The following is a 14532-nucleotide window of genomic DNA, read 5'->3' on the forward strand; positions in this document are numbered from 1 at the left end:
TTTGGTCATTCTTGTCATATTACTCTGTATGGCTTTTAGGTTTACTTTACCTTACACAAGATGGAAGTACAGCTACCGTACAGTACTACTGAACGCGTGCAAGGGTATCTTCGTTATGTTGCAAATAAGGAAAATAGCTTTAAATCAAATTATATAGTACGGGGCATAGACGCATGTATTGTCGTATAATAAAATATGTGTAATTAGGAAACTAGTAATAGCATTGTAAGTTGGAACTTATCCTTGTTGTTATAATGATCTGTTTAATTAAAGTCTTTGTCCGACGACGGTTATTTAATCTTAATTTCGTATTTCTCTTTTCTTTTTACTAACAGATTATAGTATATTTTGTGGAAGTGCCCAGAGATTCCTTTTCAAATTGATGACAGGGTGGTCTTTAGAAACCTTTTGTTTCATTTATTGGGTTTAGTATTTGTGGGTTTGCTTCTGAACTTGAACTTTTTGAGTGGAGTTCTATGGATTCATTGCTGTGGTATGACTAGTGCTTTGTGCAGAGAAGATTCAGAAGTATACCTAGCTTCCAATCTAGAAAAAAATTACTCTTGACTCTGTAAAATTGTCTCTTTGTGAGAGACAGGTATTATACAAGAATATTATTTAAGCCCAAGGTGTGTGTTGGGGGTTTCTGTGGGTGTGGTTTTTTGTTGTGTGTATGTGCTTTGGTTTATTTTTTTTTTGTTAACTAGGTGAGTGTGGTCTTAATAGAGTTGCACAGAGAAACAAAGCTTCTGCTTGAGGTTAATCAGTCCTAATAAACACTTTAGCTAATGGGAGGGGGGGAAAGTGCAAATGAATAAATTTTAAATACTCTGTATTCAGAAAGAACTTCAAAGGATGTTATGCTGAGAACATAGGAGATGATGTGTTTCAAGAAGATATAAGATGCGTGTTGCCTAAATCTTGGCATAATTTCAAGAACATGTATCCTGTCTAAAAGTGAAAAAAAGAATAAAGAAACCAAAACAAGAAACCAAAACCGAAATAGAGATGTTTGGGGTAAGGAGAGAACAGTCTAAAACCTTTTCCTTAGAAATAGCCATTCCATGGCTCTAATAATAGCTGTAGACAAAGAAAAAACGTGGGACTGTGTCCTGAGCAACGTATTCGCAAAGTGTATCAGTATCACTGCAACACCTGCACTGGCATTCAGCTTTGGCAAGACTTAGTCAGTCCCTCTAGAAAGCAGAGAGAAGCTCCCACAAACCCTTACAAAACTTAAAATCTGGTGACGTGACCCATGGGTGCTTTGCTCCTTGAGATCCCGTCCCGTGAGATGGGATCAGCTGCCTTGCTGTGCTGCCCTCTGTGCTGCTGGTCATGGGTGGGCTCTTGGTGCCTTCATGACACAAGGGGTGGGTGATGGTGGCAGTTGCACATCCCCCAATGAGATCCGGAGCTTTCAATGGGGCAGCTGATGGCTCTTCAGCACCTTTTGTGCCCCACTGTGCCTGTCCTCATCTGCACGGCTAGGTTGGTGCCAAAGTGTGCAGCCAGTCACGTCCCCCCATCTCAGGGCACGGTGACTGTTCACATTCACCTCCCCCCATTTGGGGGGCAGGAAGGGTCAATAGACAGGGTCCTTTACAAAGGAGATGCCCAGAGAAGCTAAGAAGCTTGTGGGCTGTGCTCGTAATGAGCACAGCTCCAAGCAGGCTATAAAACGGGGCCCGTGCCAAAGACCCCTTTTGGATGGTCTTCTTGGAGGGGCAGGTCTGTGAACAGAGCTCTCCCCTTAGACTGGGATGCTCTCTACAGAGACTTCCTGGGACTCAGGGCCCTCACCTTCTCTCCGGTGAGTGACTTCTTCCAGATATATCTTTGAGTGAGCCCTTGCCCACCCCAGGCAAGCCATTTTTTTTCTGCTGAGTATCCTTGAGTGGAAGAGACCTCTTGTTCCGGTTTTTGTGATTGAGTGCGTGCTGTGGATCCTCATTATTGTCATGTGGTCATACAATAATAATAATAATAATAATATGCTCAACTGGTATCTGAACCTGTGACCATCCCTGGGATTGCCCAGGGTCAATGCTGTTGGGCTCCCAGATCTTGGTTTGCGGACGGCTCCCACAGAAGCCACTCTAGGCTGCCTGTGGCACACAGGCACTGTGCCCAGCTGTGCGAGGGTGAGAAATTACTCGGATGGCCCCAGTGCAAGAGCTGGGACTGGAGGGAGCCTTAGTGAAAGAATCATTGAAACCAGAGCCCACCACATCAGCTCTTCGACAAAATGCTCCCTGACTCCGTGGCAGCTGAGCAGTCAGTACCCTATGCCTGCCTTCCCCAGAGAAGTAATGCCCGGGCACTCACAACGCAGCATTCCTTGAAACACAGAGTTTATTGGCAGCTTTGCACAAAGTAAAGCTCCCAGAAGGAGTGGAATGGCCTCTCTCGAAGAGGGAGGACAGTCGCTGTGCCAGTGGTAACGGAGTCTCTGTCACAAGCCTCCTTGCGATGGCCTCTTAAGCTGCGTCAGGTCCCACGTCCCAGAGGATGCTTTTGCTGTGGAGGGCAGGTGTGGCAGCCATTTCCACGGCTGAGAGAGCAGCGTGTTCTCCGTGCTCAGTTCTGCGACACCAGCTCCCTGGGGAGTGTCTGGGATGCCCCGATTCTCCACCTGGACCCCAGTGAACGCGCAGAGGCACGTCAGCGCTGCCTCTCTCCTGGTCCCTGCCCGGCCAGAGCTTTCGGCAGGAGTCTCTGGGCCCACATGCCATGCTGGCTGTGACAGTGTGACCAGAGAGCAGGGCAGAAGTCCTCTTTGTCGCCAGTGTAGTCGTCCCCGGCTACGGCGCTGGGGAGAGCGCCAAGAGGAGAAGGCTGCTGCTCTGGGCAGAGGGCTGCTGCACAGGATTTTCCCTTTCTTTTCTGTGTCCTACGTTCTCCCCTCTTTTTCTTTCCTGCACGCGGTGTTCTCTGCCATCACGTGTGAGCCCCAGAGACACAGCTCCGTGCATGAAGACGTCTTTCACTGTCCGTGGTAGAGCAGTCTTGTGAGCCGATTTTGCAGCTCACTGAACTCATGCAGTGCCTCGGCATGGGCGGCAGGATCCTGCGCCAGGTGCTGGAAGAGGTTGAGTGGCTCAGCCGTTTCGAAGGCTGGGGGCAAGAGGATCTCTTGAGGCATGTCCTTATTGCCGAAGAAGAAGTCATCGAGGCGTCTCTCCATCAGGCAGGCACGCAGGTACATCATGATATCCTGTAGGCGCAGCAGGAAATGCCTCCTGCGCCAGGCTGACGGGGGTCTGGTGTTCAGGAGGTGCATGAAAACCGTCTTCAAGGTGTAAGTGGAAAAGGCTGTGTCCAGACTGACGTAGGCACAGAGCTGCAGGCATTTGAGGTGGAAGCTGTTAGGCGGGGTCTGCCTGGCAAAACTCCTGAAGAACCTCATCTCTGCCACAGCGTAGCTGTCTACCCACGTGGTGCTTTGGGTGAAGATGTGCCGTGCACGCTGGCTGCTCAGGAAGACGTCCGAGTCGCCTTGCCGCACCCCAAACACGATCTCGATGAAGAGGGTTCTCCTGGAGGCTTTCCTCAGCAGCAGCAGCTTGCAGAAGCGCTCGGAGGGCAGCACGTTTAGCTTGTAGCGCCGTGCCCGAGGCACAAAGCCCCAGAATGAGGACACGCAGTCCTGGAACCACTGGGCAGTTTTCTGCACATCCAGGTAGGGGCCGGTGCAGAGGGTGTCTAGGAGGCTGGGGTGCTGAATTCTCCTCAGCTCCTCCTGGGGGTGGTGGAGGAAGCACAGCGTGTTCTCCACTGCTTGCTCCCCACTGCAGGTGCACACCAACTCCACGCGGACGCGGGAATGCGACGCCGGCGTCTCCCCTGCGGTGCCCAGCTCCAGGTGGAAGATGTGCCCACGGGGGGGCTTCAGGGGAACGAGCAGGCGGTAGACAGCATCGTCCTCACGGGGACTCCAGCCCTCAAAGGTGCTGCCCACCTTGATGGCAGATGGCAGCACTGGGAAGAACGGATTGGACGAGTACAGGTGGATGGCATAAAGGAGGTTGCCCACTAGATCCTCCACCACCTGGCGTCTGTAGTCAAGGTTCTGCACTGGCCACCGGATGCGCTTTGCAATTCTTCTGCTCTTCTCGCTCACATCATCAAAATCTTCTTCTTCACTTTCTTCCTCCTCCTCGTCCTCCTCCTCCTCCACCGGCTCGCTGTCGCCGCTGGAGCTCTCGTCTTCACTGCTGCTGCTGCTCCTATCTGGCTCAGGCTCACGGCTCCTTTTCCTGAGCCAGCAGCCGAGTCCGAAGAGCAGGGCCAGGCCTCCAGCAACGGCCCAGAACTGCCACTGCTGCAAGGCAGAGAGGAGCAGGGCTCCCCAGGCAAAGCCGCTCTGCTCCTGGATGCTCTGCTCCTTGGTCCTCTGCTCCTGGCTCATCTCCTCCACCTCCTGCCACAGCCGAGTCATCTCCTGTCTCAGGAACTCTGCACGCTGCCGCATGCGCTCGCGCGTGGCCTCATCCAGCTCGTCGCCGACCCCCCGCACGTTGTGAGTGAGGGTATGCACGAACCAGAAGAGTAATTTTATGGCAGCCATGGCCTGCAGGAGGAGCGAGAGAAGGGGTTCAGCGGGGCCGGGCGGCAGGGAGCTGGCGGCACGGGCAGCGGGGACGGGGGCCGCAGGGAGCTGGGGGCGGGTAGGAGAGGGGCCGAGGCAGCTGGGAGGCAGCAAGGAAGGCCTGTGCCCAGCCCCGACGGCGGCACCGCGCCCTGCCCAAGGCGTTCGTTCCCGCGAGCGGCTGGGCCATGGCTGGAGGGTGAGAACCCACCCCCAAGGGCCCAGGTTTCAGCCCCAGCCCTTGTCCAGCCCAGCCTCCCCCCGCCTGCACACTCACCGCTGGCCCAGGCTTTACTGGGGCAGCGCTGCTGCTGGCGCCCCGGTAACTGCCCCGTGAGGACTCGTCCCCTCTGATGTCACAGGCGCCAGAGCGCGTCACGGCCGCGCCTGCTGGCCAGCCTTTTGGAGTCCTCTGAGGACTTTGCTGAAGGCAGCTGAGAAATTAGAATCGTGGAACAGAATCGTTTTGGTTGGAAGAGACTGTCGGGGTGATCGAGTCGAACCATAACGTAACTCTAGCGCTAAATTCTCACAGTACTTTTTTGTTTTCCCTTGAAGTCAACTGAGCACTTGGTAACCTGCAAAGACACATAGGATTCCGCAGTTTGGGATTTGATTCTGTAGTGGGTTTTGATTGAATAGCTTAGTCAGTGCTCACCTGTAAGGAAGAGTTTGTTTGTGACTGGTTACTGAGAAGGATCCATCTCGCTGCAATTTCTTGTAGACTGGCTAATCATGGAGTATTTGGAGAGGGAAGACAAGGCAAGGGAAAACACATCTTAATAGACCCACTCGCATGTTTTCTAGCTCCTTCCTAAATCCGTAGACTTACTGAACTTGATATTGGATCTTTATACTTAATTTTTTTGACAGTCCTTTTTTTGTCAGCTTGTGTAATCGACGTTTAAACTCATCTAGGTTTCCTAGTGTTTTGTGTCAGTAGTTACACGGTTTGAGTTGCCTGTTCCCTTTTTTTGATTCACTTAATTGGATGCCTTGTAGTTACTGTGAGAAATTGTAAAGAAAACAGAGTCGTTACTCCCTCTTCGTCATCTTCGTGCTTTTCTTGAAGTTAGGACCCAGAATGTACTTCTCCCCTGCCTTCATCCTTGCCAACGTTTAGCTCTTTGGTCTAGATTGAAAAACGATACTTTCGCACTGAAAAATTTCCCTGCGCAATCTTTGGTCATTCTTGTCATGTTACTCTGTATGGCTTTTAGGTTTACTTTACCTTACACAAGATGGAAGTACAGCTACCGTACAGTACTACTGAACGCGTGCAAGGGTATCTTCGTTATGTTGCAAATAAGGAAAATAGCTTTAAATCAAATTATATAGTACGGGGTATAGACGCATGTATTGTCGTATAATAAAATATGTGTAATTAGGAAACTAGTAATAGCATTGTAAGTTGGAACTTATCCTTGTTGTTATAATGATCTGTTTAATTAAAGTCTTTGTCCGACGACGGTTATTTAATCTTAATTTCGTATTTCTCTTTTCTTTTTACTAACAGATTATAGTATATTTTGTGGAAGTGCCCAGAGATTCCTTTTCAAATTGATGACAGGGTGGTCTTTAGAAACCTTTTGTTTCATTTATTGGGTTTAGTATTTGTGGGTTTGCTTCTGAACTTGAACTTTTTGAGTGGAGTTCTATGGATTCATTGCTGTGGTATGACTAGTGCTTTGTGCAGAGAAGATTCAGAAGTATACCTAGCTTCCAATCTAGAAAAAAATTACTCTTGACTCTGTAAAATTGTCTCTTTGTGAGAGACAGGTATTATACAAGAATATTATTTAAGCCCAAGGTGTGTGTTGGGGGTTTCTGTGGGTGTGGTTTTTTGTTGTGTGTATGTGCTTTGGTTTATTTTTTTTTTGTTAACTAGGTGAGTGTGGTCTTAATAGAGTTGCACAGAGAAACAAAGCTTCTGCTTGAGGTTAATCAGTCCTAATAAACACTTTAGCTAATGGGAGGGGGGGAAAGTGCAAATGAATAAATTTTAAATACTCTGTATTCAGAAAGAACTTCAAAGGATGTTATGCTGAGAACATAGGAGATGATGTGTTTCAAGAAGATATAAGATGCGTGTTGCCTAAATCTTGGCATAATTTCAAGAACATGTATCCTGTCTAAAAGTGAAAAAAAGAATAAACAAACCAAAACAAGAAACCAAAACCGAAATAGAGATGTTTGGGGTAAGGAGAGAACAGTCTAAAACCTTTTCCTTAGAAATAGCCATTCCATGGCTCTAATAATAGCTGTAGACAAAGAAAAAACGTGGGACTGTGTCCTGAGCAACGTATTCGCAAAGTGTATCAGTATCACTGCAACACCTGCACTGGCATTCAGCTTTGGCAAGACTTAGTCAGTCCCTCTAGAAAGCAGAGAGAAGCTCCCACAAACCCTTACAAAACTTAAAATCTGGTGACGTGACCCATGGGTGCTTTGCTCCTTGAGATCCCGTCCCGTGAGATGGGATCAGCTGCCTTGCTGTGCTGCCCTCTGTGCTGCTGGTCATGGGTGGGCTCTTGGTGCCTTCATGACACAAGGGGTGGGTGATGGTGGCAGTTGCACATCCCCCAATGAGATCCGGAGCTTTCAATGGGGCAGCTGATGGCTCTTCAGCACCTTTTGTGCCCCACTGTGCCTGTCCTCATCTGCACGGCTAGGTTGGTGCCAAAGTGTGCAGCCAGTCACGTCCCCCCATCTCAGGGCACGGTGACTGTTCACATTCACCTCCCCCCATTTGGGGGGCAGGAAGGGTCAATAGACAGGGTCCTTTACAAAGGAGATGCCCAGAGAAGCTAAGAAGCTTGTGGGCTGTGCTCGTAATGAGCACAGCTCCAAGCAGGCTATAAAACGGGGCCCGTGCCAAAGACCCCTTTTGGATGGTCTTCTTGGAGGGGCAGGTCTGTGAACAGAGCTCTCCCCTTAGACTGGGATGCTCTCTACAGAGACTTCCTGGGACTCAGGGCCCTCACCTTCTCTCCGGTGAGTGACTTCTTCCAGATATATCTTTGAGTGAGCCCTTGCCCACCCCAGGCAAGCCATTTTTTTTCTGCTGAGTATCCTTGAGTGGAAGAGACCTCTTGTTCCGGTTTTTGTGATTGAGTGCGTGCTGTGGATCCTCATTATTGTCATGTGGTCATACAATAATAATAATAATAATAATATGCTCAACTGGTATCTGAACCTGTGACCATCCCTGGGATTGCCCAGGGTCAATGCTGTTGGGCTCCCAGATCTTGGTTTGCGGACGGCTCCCACAGAAGCCACTCTAGGCTGCCTGTGGCACACAGGCACTGTGCCCAGCTGTGCGAGGGTGAGAAATTACTCGGATGGCCCCAGTGCAAGAGCTGGGACTGGAGGGAGCCTTAGTGAAAGAATCATTGAAACCAGAGCCCACCACATCAGCTCTTCGACAAAATGCTCCCTGACTCCGTGGCAGCTGAGCAGTCAGTACCCTATGCCTGCCTTCCCCAGAGAAGTAATGCCCGGGCACTCACAACGCAGCATTCCTTGAAACACAGAGTTTATTGGCAGCTTTGCACAAAGTAAAGCTCCCAGAAGGAGTGGAATGGCCTCTCTCGAAGAGGGAGGACAGTCGCTGTGCCAGTGGTAACGGAGTCTCTGTCACAAGCCTCCTTGCGATGGCCTCTTAAGCTGCGTCAGGTCCCACGTCCCAGAGGATGCTTTTGCTGTGGAGGGCAGGTGTGGCAGCCATTTCCACGGCTGAGAGAGCAGCGTGTTCTCCGTGCTCAGTTCTGCGACACCAGCTCCCTGGGGAGTGTCTGGGATGCCCCGATTCTCCACCTGGACCCCAGTGAACGCGCAGAGGCACGTCAGCGCTGCCTCTCTCCTGGTCCCTGCCCGGCCAGAGCTTTCGGCAGGAGTCTCTGGGCCCACATGCCATGCTGGCTGTGACAGTGTGACCAGAGAGCAGGGCAGAAGTCCTCTTTGTCGCCAGTGTAGTCGTCCCCGGCTACGGCGCTGGGGAGAGCGCCAAGAGGAGAAGGCTGCTGCTCTGGGCAGAGGGCTGCTGCACAGGATTTTCCCTTTCTTTTCTGTGTCCTACGTTCTCCCCTCTTTTTCTTTCCTGCACGCGGTGTTCTCTGCCATCACGTGTGAGCCCCAGAGACACAGCTCCGTGCATGAAGACGTCTTTCACTGTCCGTGGTAGAGCAGTCTTGTGAGCCGATTTTGCAGCTCACTGAACTCATGCAGTGCCTCGGCATGGGCGGCAGGATCCTGCGCCAGGTGCTGGAAGAGGTTGAGTGGCTCAGCCGTTTCGAAGGCTGGGGGCAAGAGGATCTCTTGAGGCATGTCCTTATTGCCGAAGAAGAAGTCATCGAGGCGTCTCTCCATCAGGCAGGCACGCAGGTACATCATGATATCCTGTAGGCGCAGCAGGAAATGCCTCCTGCGCCAGGCTGACGGGGGTCTGGTGTTCAGGAGGTGCATGAAAACCGTCTTCAAGGTGTAAGTGGAAAAGGCTGTGTCCAGACTGACGTAGGCACAGAGCTGCAGGCATTTGAGGTGGAAGCTGTTAGGCGGGGTCTGCCTGGCAAAACTCCTGAAGAACCTCATCTCTGCCACAGCGTAGCTGTCTACCCACGTGGTGCTTTGGGTGAAGATGTGCCGTGCACGCTGGCTGCTCAGGAAGACGTCCGAGTCGCCTTGCCGCACCCCAAACACGATCTCGATGAAGAGGGTTCTCCTGGAGGCTTTCCTCAGCAGCAGCAGCTTGCAGAAGCGCTCGGAGGGCAGCACGTTTAGCTTGTAGCGCCGTGCCCGAGGCACAAAGCCCCAGAATGAGGACACGCAGTCCTGGAACCACTGGGCAGTTTTCTGCACATCCAGGTAGGGGCCGGTGCAGAGGGTGTCTAGGAGGCTGGGGTGCTGAATTCTCCTCAGCTCCTCCTGGGGGTGGTGGAGGAAGCACAGCGTGTTCTCCACTGCTTGCTCCCCGCTGCAGGTGCACACCAACTCCACGCGGACGCGGGAATGCGACGCCGGCGTCTCCCCTGCGGTGCCCAGCTCCAGGTGGAAGATGTGCCCACGGGGGGGCTTCAGGGGAACGAGCAGGCGGTAGACAGCATCGTCCTCACGGGGACTCCAGCCCTCAAAGGTGCTGCCCACCTTGATGGCAGATGGCAGCACTGGGAAGAACGGATTGGACGAGTACAGGTGGATGGCATAAAGGAGGTTGCCCACTAGATCCTCCACCACCTGGCGTCTGTAGTCAAGGTTCTGCACTGGCCACCGGATGCGCTTTGCAATTCTTCTGCTCTTCTCGCTCACATCATCAAAATCTTCTTCTTCACTTTCTTCCTCCTCCTCGTCCTCCTCCTCCTCCACCGGCTCGCTGTCGCCGCTGGAGCTCTCGTCTTCACTGCTGCTGCTGCTCCTATCTGGCTCAGGCTCACGGCTCCTTTTCCTGAGCCAGCAGCCGAGTCCGAAGAGCAGGGCCAGGCCTCCAGCAACGGCCCAGAACTGCCACTGCTGCAAGGCAGAGAGGAGCAGGGCTCCCCAGGCAAAGCCGCTCTGCTCCTGGATGCTCTGCTCCTTGGTCCTCTGCTCCTGGCTCATCTCCTCCACCTCCTGCCACAGCCGAGTCATCTCCTGTCTCAGGAACTCTGCACGCTGCCGCATGCGCTCGCGCGTGGCCTCATCCAGCTCGTCGCCGACCCCCCGCACGTTGTGAGTGAGGGTATGCACGAACCAGAAGAGTAATTTTATGGCAGCCATGGCCTGCAGGAGGAGCGAGAGAAGGGGTTCAGCGGGGCCGGGCGGCAGGGAGCTGGCGGCACGGGCAGCGGGGACGGGGGCCGCAGGGAGCTGGGGGCGGGTAGGAGAGGGGCCGAGGCAGCTGGGAGGCAGCAAGGAAGGCCTGTGCCCAGCCCCGACGGCGGCACCGCGCCCTGCCCAAGGCGTTCGTTCCCGCGAGCGGCTGGGCCATGGCTGGAGGGTGAGAACCCACCCCCAAGGGCCCAGGTTTCAGCCCCAGCCCTTGTCCAGCCCAGCCTCCCCCCGCCTGCACACTCACCGCTGGCCCAGGCTTTACTGGGGCAGCGCTGCTGCTGGCGCCCCGGTAACTGCCCCGTGAGGACTCGTCCCCTCTGATGTCACAGGCGCCAGAGCGCGTCACGGCCGCGCCTGCTGGCCAGCCTTTTGGAGTCCTCTGAGGACTTTGCTGAAGGCAGCTGAGAAATTAGAATCGTGGAACAGAATCGTTTTGGTTGGAAGAGACTGTCGGGGTGATCGAGTCGAACCATAACGTAACTCTAGCGCTAAATTCTCACAGTACTTTTTTGTTTTCCCTTGAAGTCAACTGAGCACTTGGTAACCTGCAAAGACACATAGGATTCCGCAGTTTGGGATTTGATTCTGTAGTGGGTTTTGATTGAATAGCTTAGTCAGTGCTCACCTGTAAGGAAGAGTTTGTTTGTGACTGGTTACTGAGAAGGATCCATCTCGCTGCAATTTCTTGTAGACTGGCTAATCATGGAGTATTTGGAGAGGGAAGACAAGGAAAGGGAAAACACATCTTAATAGACCCACTCGCATGTTTTCTAGCTCCTTCCTAAATCCGTAGACTTACTGAACTTGATATTGGATCTTTATACTTAATTTTTTTGACAGTCCTTTTTTTGTCAGCTTGTGTAATCGACGTTTAAACTCATCTAGGTTTCCTAGTGTTTTGTGTCAGTAGTTACACGGTTTGAGTTGCCTGTTCCCTTTTTTTGATTCACTTAATTGGATGCCTTGTAGTTACTGTGAGAAATTGTAAAGAAAACAGAGTCGTTACTCCCTCTTCGTCATCTTCGTGCTTTTCTTGAAGTTAGGACCCAGAATGTACTTCTCCCCTGCCTTCATCCTTGCCAACGTTTAGCTCTTTGGTCTAGATTGAAAAACGATACTTTCGCACTGAAAAATTTCCCTGCGCAATCTTTGGTCATTCTTGTCATGTTACTCTGTATGGCTTTTAGGTTTACTTTACCTTACACAAGATGGAAGTACAGCTACCGTACAGTACTACTGAATGCGTACAAGAGTATCTTCGTTATGTTGCAAATAAGGAAAATAGGTTTAAATCAAATTATACAGTACGGGGTATAGACGCATGTATTGTCGTATAATAAAATATGTGTAATTAGGAAACTAGTAATAGCATTGTAAGTTGGAACTTATCCTTGTTGTTATAATGATCTGTTTAATTAAAGTCTTTGTCCAACGACGGTTATTTAATCTTTTCTCCATTTCGTATTTCTCTTTTCTTTTTACTAACAGATTATAGTATATTTTGTGGAAGTGCCCAGAGATTCCTTTTCAAATTGATGACAGGGTGGTCTTTACAAACCTTTTGTTTCGTTTATTGGGTTTAGTATTTGTGGGTTTGCTTCTGAACTTGAACTTTTTGAGTGGAGTTCTATGGATTCATTGCTGTGGTATGACTAGTGCTTTGTGCAGAGAAGATTCAGAAGTATACCTAGCTTCCAATCTAGAAAAAAATTACTCTTGACTCTGTAAAATTGTCTCTTTGTGAGAGACAGGTATTATACAAGAATATTATTTAAGCCCAAGGTGTGTGTTGGGGGTTTCTGTGGGTGTGGTTTTTTGTTGTGTGTATGTGCTTTGGTTTATTTTTTTCTTGTTAACTAGGTGAGTGTGGTCTTAATAGAGTTGCACAGAGAAACAAAGCTTCTGCTTGAGGTTAATCAGTCCTAATAAACACTTTAGCTAATGGGAGGGGGGGAAAGTGCAAATGAATAAATTTTAAATACTCTGTATTCAGAAAGAACTTCAAAGGATGTTATGCTGAGAACATGGGAGATGATGTGTTTCAAGAAGATATAAGATGCGTGTTGCCTAAATCTTGGCATAATTTCAAGAACATGTATCCTGTCTAAAAGTGAAAAAAAGAATAAAGAAACCAAAACAAGAAACCAAAACCGAAATAGAGATGTTTGGGGTAAGGAGAGAACAGTCTAAAACCTTTTCCTTAGAAATAGCCATTCCATGGCTCTAATAATAGCTGTAGACAAAGAAAAAACGTGGGACTGTGTCCTGAGCGACGTATTCGCAAAGTGTATCAGTATCACTGCAACACCTGCACTGGCATTCAGCTTTGGCAAGACTTAGTCAGTCCCTCTAGAAAGCAGAGAGAAGCTCCCACAAACCCTTACAAAACTTAAAATCTGGTGACGTGACCCATGGGTGCTTTGCTCCTTGAGATCCCGTCCCGTGAGATGGGATCAGCTGCCTTGCTGTGCTGCCCTCTGTGCTGCTGGTCATGGGTGGGCTCTTGGTGCCTTCATGACACAAGGGGTGGGTGATGGTGGCAGTTGCACATCCCCCAATGAGATCCGGAGCTTTCAATGGGGCAGCTGATGGCTCTTCAGCACCTTTTGTGCCCCACTGTGCCTGTCCTCATCTGCACGGCTAGGTTGGTGCCAAAGTGTGCAGCCAGTCACGTCCCCCCATCTCAGGGCACGGTGACTGTTCACATTCACCTCCCCCCATTTGGGGGGCAGGAAGGGTCAATAGACAGGGTCCTTTACAAAGGAGATGCCCAGAGAAGCTAAGAAGCTTGTGGGCTGTGCTCGTAATGAGCACAGCTCCAAGCAGGCTATAAAACGGGGCCCGTGCCAAAGACCCCTTTTGGATGGTCTTCTTGGAGGGGCAGGTCTGTGAACAGAGCTCTCCCCTTAGACTGGGATGCTCTCTACAGAGACTTCCTGGGACTCAGGGCCCTCACCTTCTCTCCGGTGAGTGACTTCTTCCAGATATATCTTTGAGTGAGCCCTTGCCCACCCCAGGCAAGCCATTTTTTTTCTGCTGAGTATCCTTGAGTGGAAGAGACCTCTTGTTCCGGTTTTTGTGATTGAGTGCGTGCTGTGGATCCTCATTATTGTCATGTGGTCATACAATAATAATAATAATAATAATATGCTCAACTGGTATCTGAACCTGTGACCATCCCTGGGATTGCCCAGGGTCAATGCTGTTGGGCTCCCAGATCTTGGTTTGCGGACGGCTCCCACAGAAGCCACTCTAGGCTGCCTGTGGCACACAGGTACTGTGCCCAGCTGTGCGGGGGTGAGAAATTACTCGGATGGCCCCAGTGCAAGAGCTGGGACTGGAGGGAGCCTTAGTGAAAGAATCATTGAAACCAGAGCCCACCACATCAGCTCTTCGACAAAATGCTCCCTGACTCCGTGGCAGCTGAGCAGTCAGTACCCTATGCCTGCCTTCCCCAGAGAAGTAATGCCCGGGCACTCACAACGCAGCATTCCTTGAAACACAGAGTTTATTGGCAGCTTTGCACAAAGTAAAGCTCCCAGAAGGAGTGGAATGGCCTCTCTCGAAGAGGGAGGACAGTCGCTGTGCCAGTGGTAACGGAGTCTCTGTCACAAGCCTCCTTGCGATGGCCTCTTAAGCTGCGTCAGGTCCCACGTCCCAGAGGATGCTTTTGCTGTGGAGGGCAGGTGTGGCAGCCGTTTCCACGGCTGAGAGAGCAGCGTGTTCTTCGTGCTCAGTTCTGCGACACCAGCTCCCTGGGGAGTGTCTGGGATGCCCCGATTCTCCACCTGGACCCCAGTGAACGCGCAGAGGCACGTCAGCGCTGCCTCTCTCCTGGTCCCTGCCCGGCCAGAGCTTTCGGCAGGAGTCTCTGGGCCCACACGCCATGCTGGCTGTGACAGTGTGACCAGAGAGCAGGGCAGAAGTCCTCTTTGTCGCCAGTGTAGTCGTCCCCGGCTACGGCGCTGGGGAGAGCGCCAAGAGGAGAAGGCTGCTGCTCTGGGCAGAGGGCTGCTGCACAGGATTTTCCCTTTCTTTTCTGTGTCCTACGTTCTCCCCTCTTTTTCTTTCCTGCACGCGGTGTTCTCTGCCATCACGTGTGAGCCCCAGAGACACAGCTCCGTGCATGAAGACGT

At 51.2% G+C, this 14532-nt stretch overlaps 3 protein-coding genes across 3 annotated transcripts in view; 1 reads left to right on the forward strand and 2 right to left on the reverse strand.

Moving 5' to 3' along the window:
• STXBP6 (syntaxin binding protein 6) overlaps positions 1-14532 on the forward strand; it is a 208256-nt gene that overhangs the window by 76750 nt on the left and 116974 nt on the right. The gene's annotated exons all lie outside the window — the stretch shown is intronic.
• Positions 2987-5698, reverse strand: LOC135989041 (inositol 1,4,5-trisphosphate receptor-interacting protein-like 1). The gene is made up of 4 exons (XM_065635550.1): positions 5631-5698; positions 4869-5025; positions 4239-4573; positions 2987-4202 (listed from the first exon to the last, which is right to left on the reverse strand). The coding sequence occupies exons 1-4, from the start codon at positions 5696-5698 to the stop codon at positions 2987-2989; spliced, it is 1776 nt and encodes a 591-aa protein (XP_065491622.1).
• Positions 8759-11470, reverse strand: LOC135989042 (inositol 1,4,5-trisphosphate receptor-interacting protein-like 1). The gene is made up of 4 exons (XM_065635552.1): positions 11403-11470; positions 10641-10797; positions 10011-10345; positions 8759-9974 (listed from the first exon to the last, which is right to left on the reverse strand). Exons 1-4 carry the CDS (start codon positions 11468-11470, stop codon positions 8759-8761), a joined length of 1776 nt encoding a protein of 591 aa, XP_065491624.1.

This window comes from Caloenas nicobarica, chromosome 5 (genome assembly GCF_036013445.1).
Source record: "Caloenas nicobarica isolate bCalNic1 chromosome 5, bCalNic1.hap1, whole genome shotgun sequence".
NCBI lineage: Eukaryota > Metazoa > Chordata > Aves > Columbiformes > Columbidae > Caloenas > Caloenas nicobarica.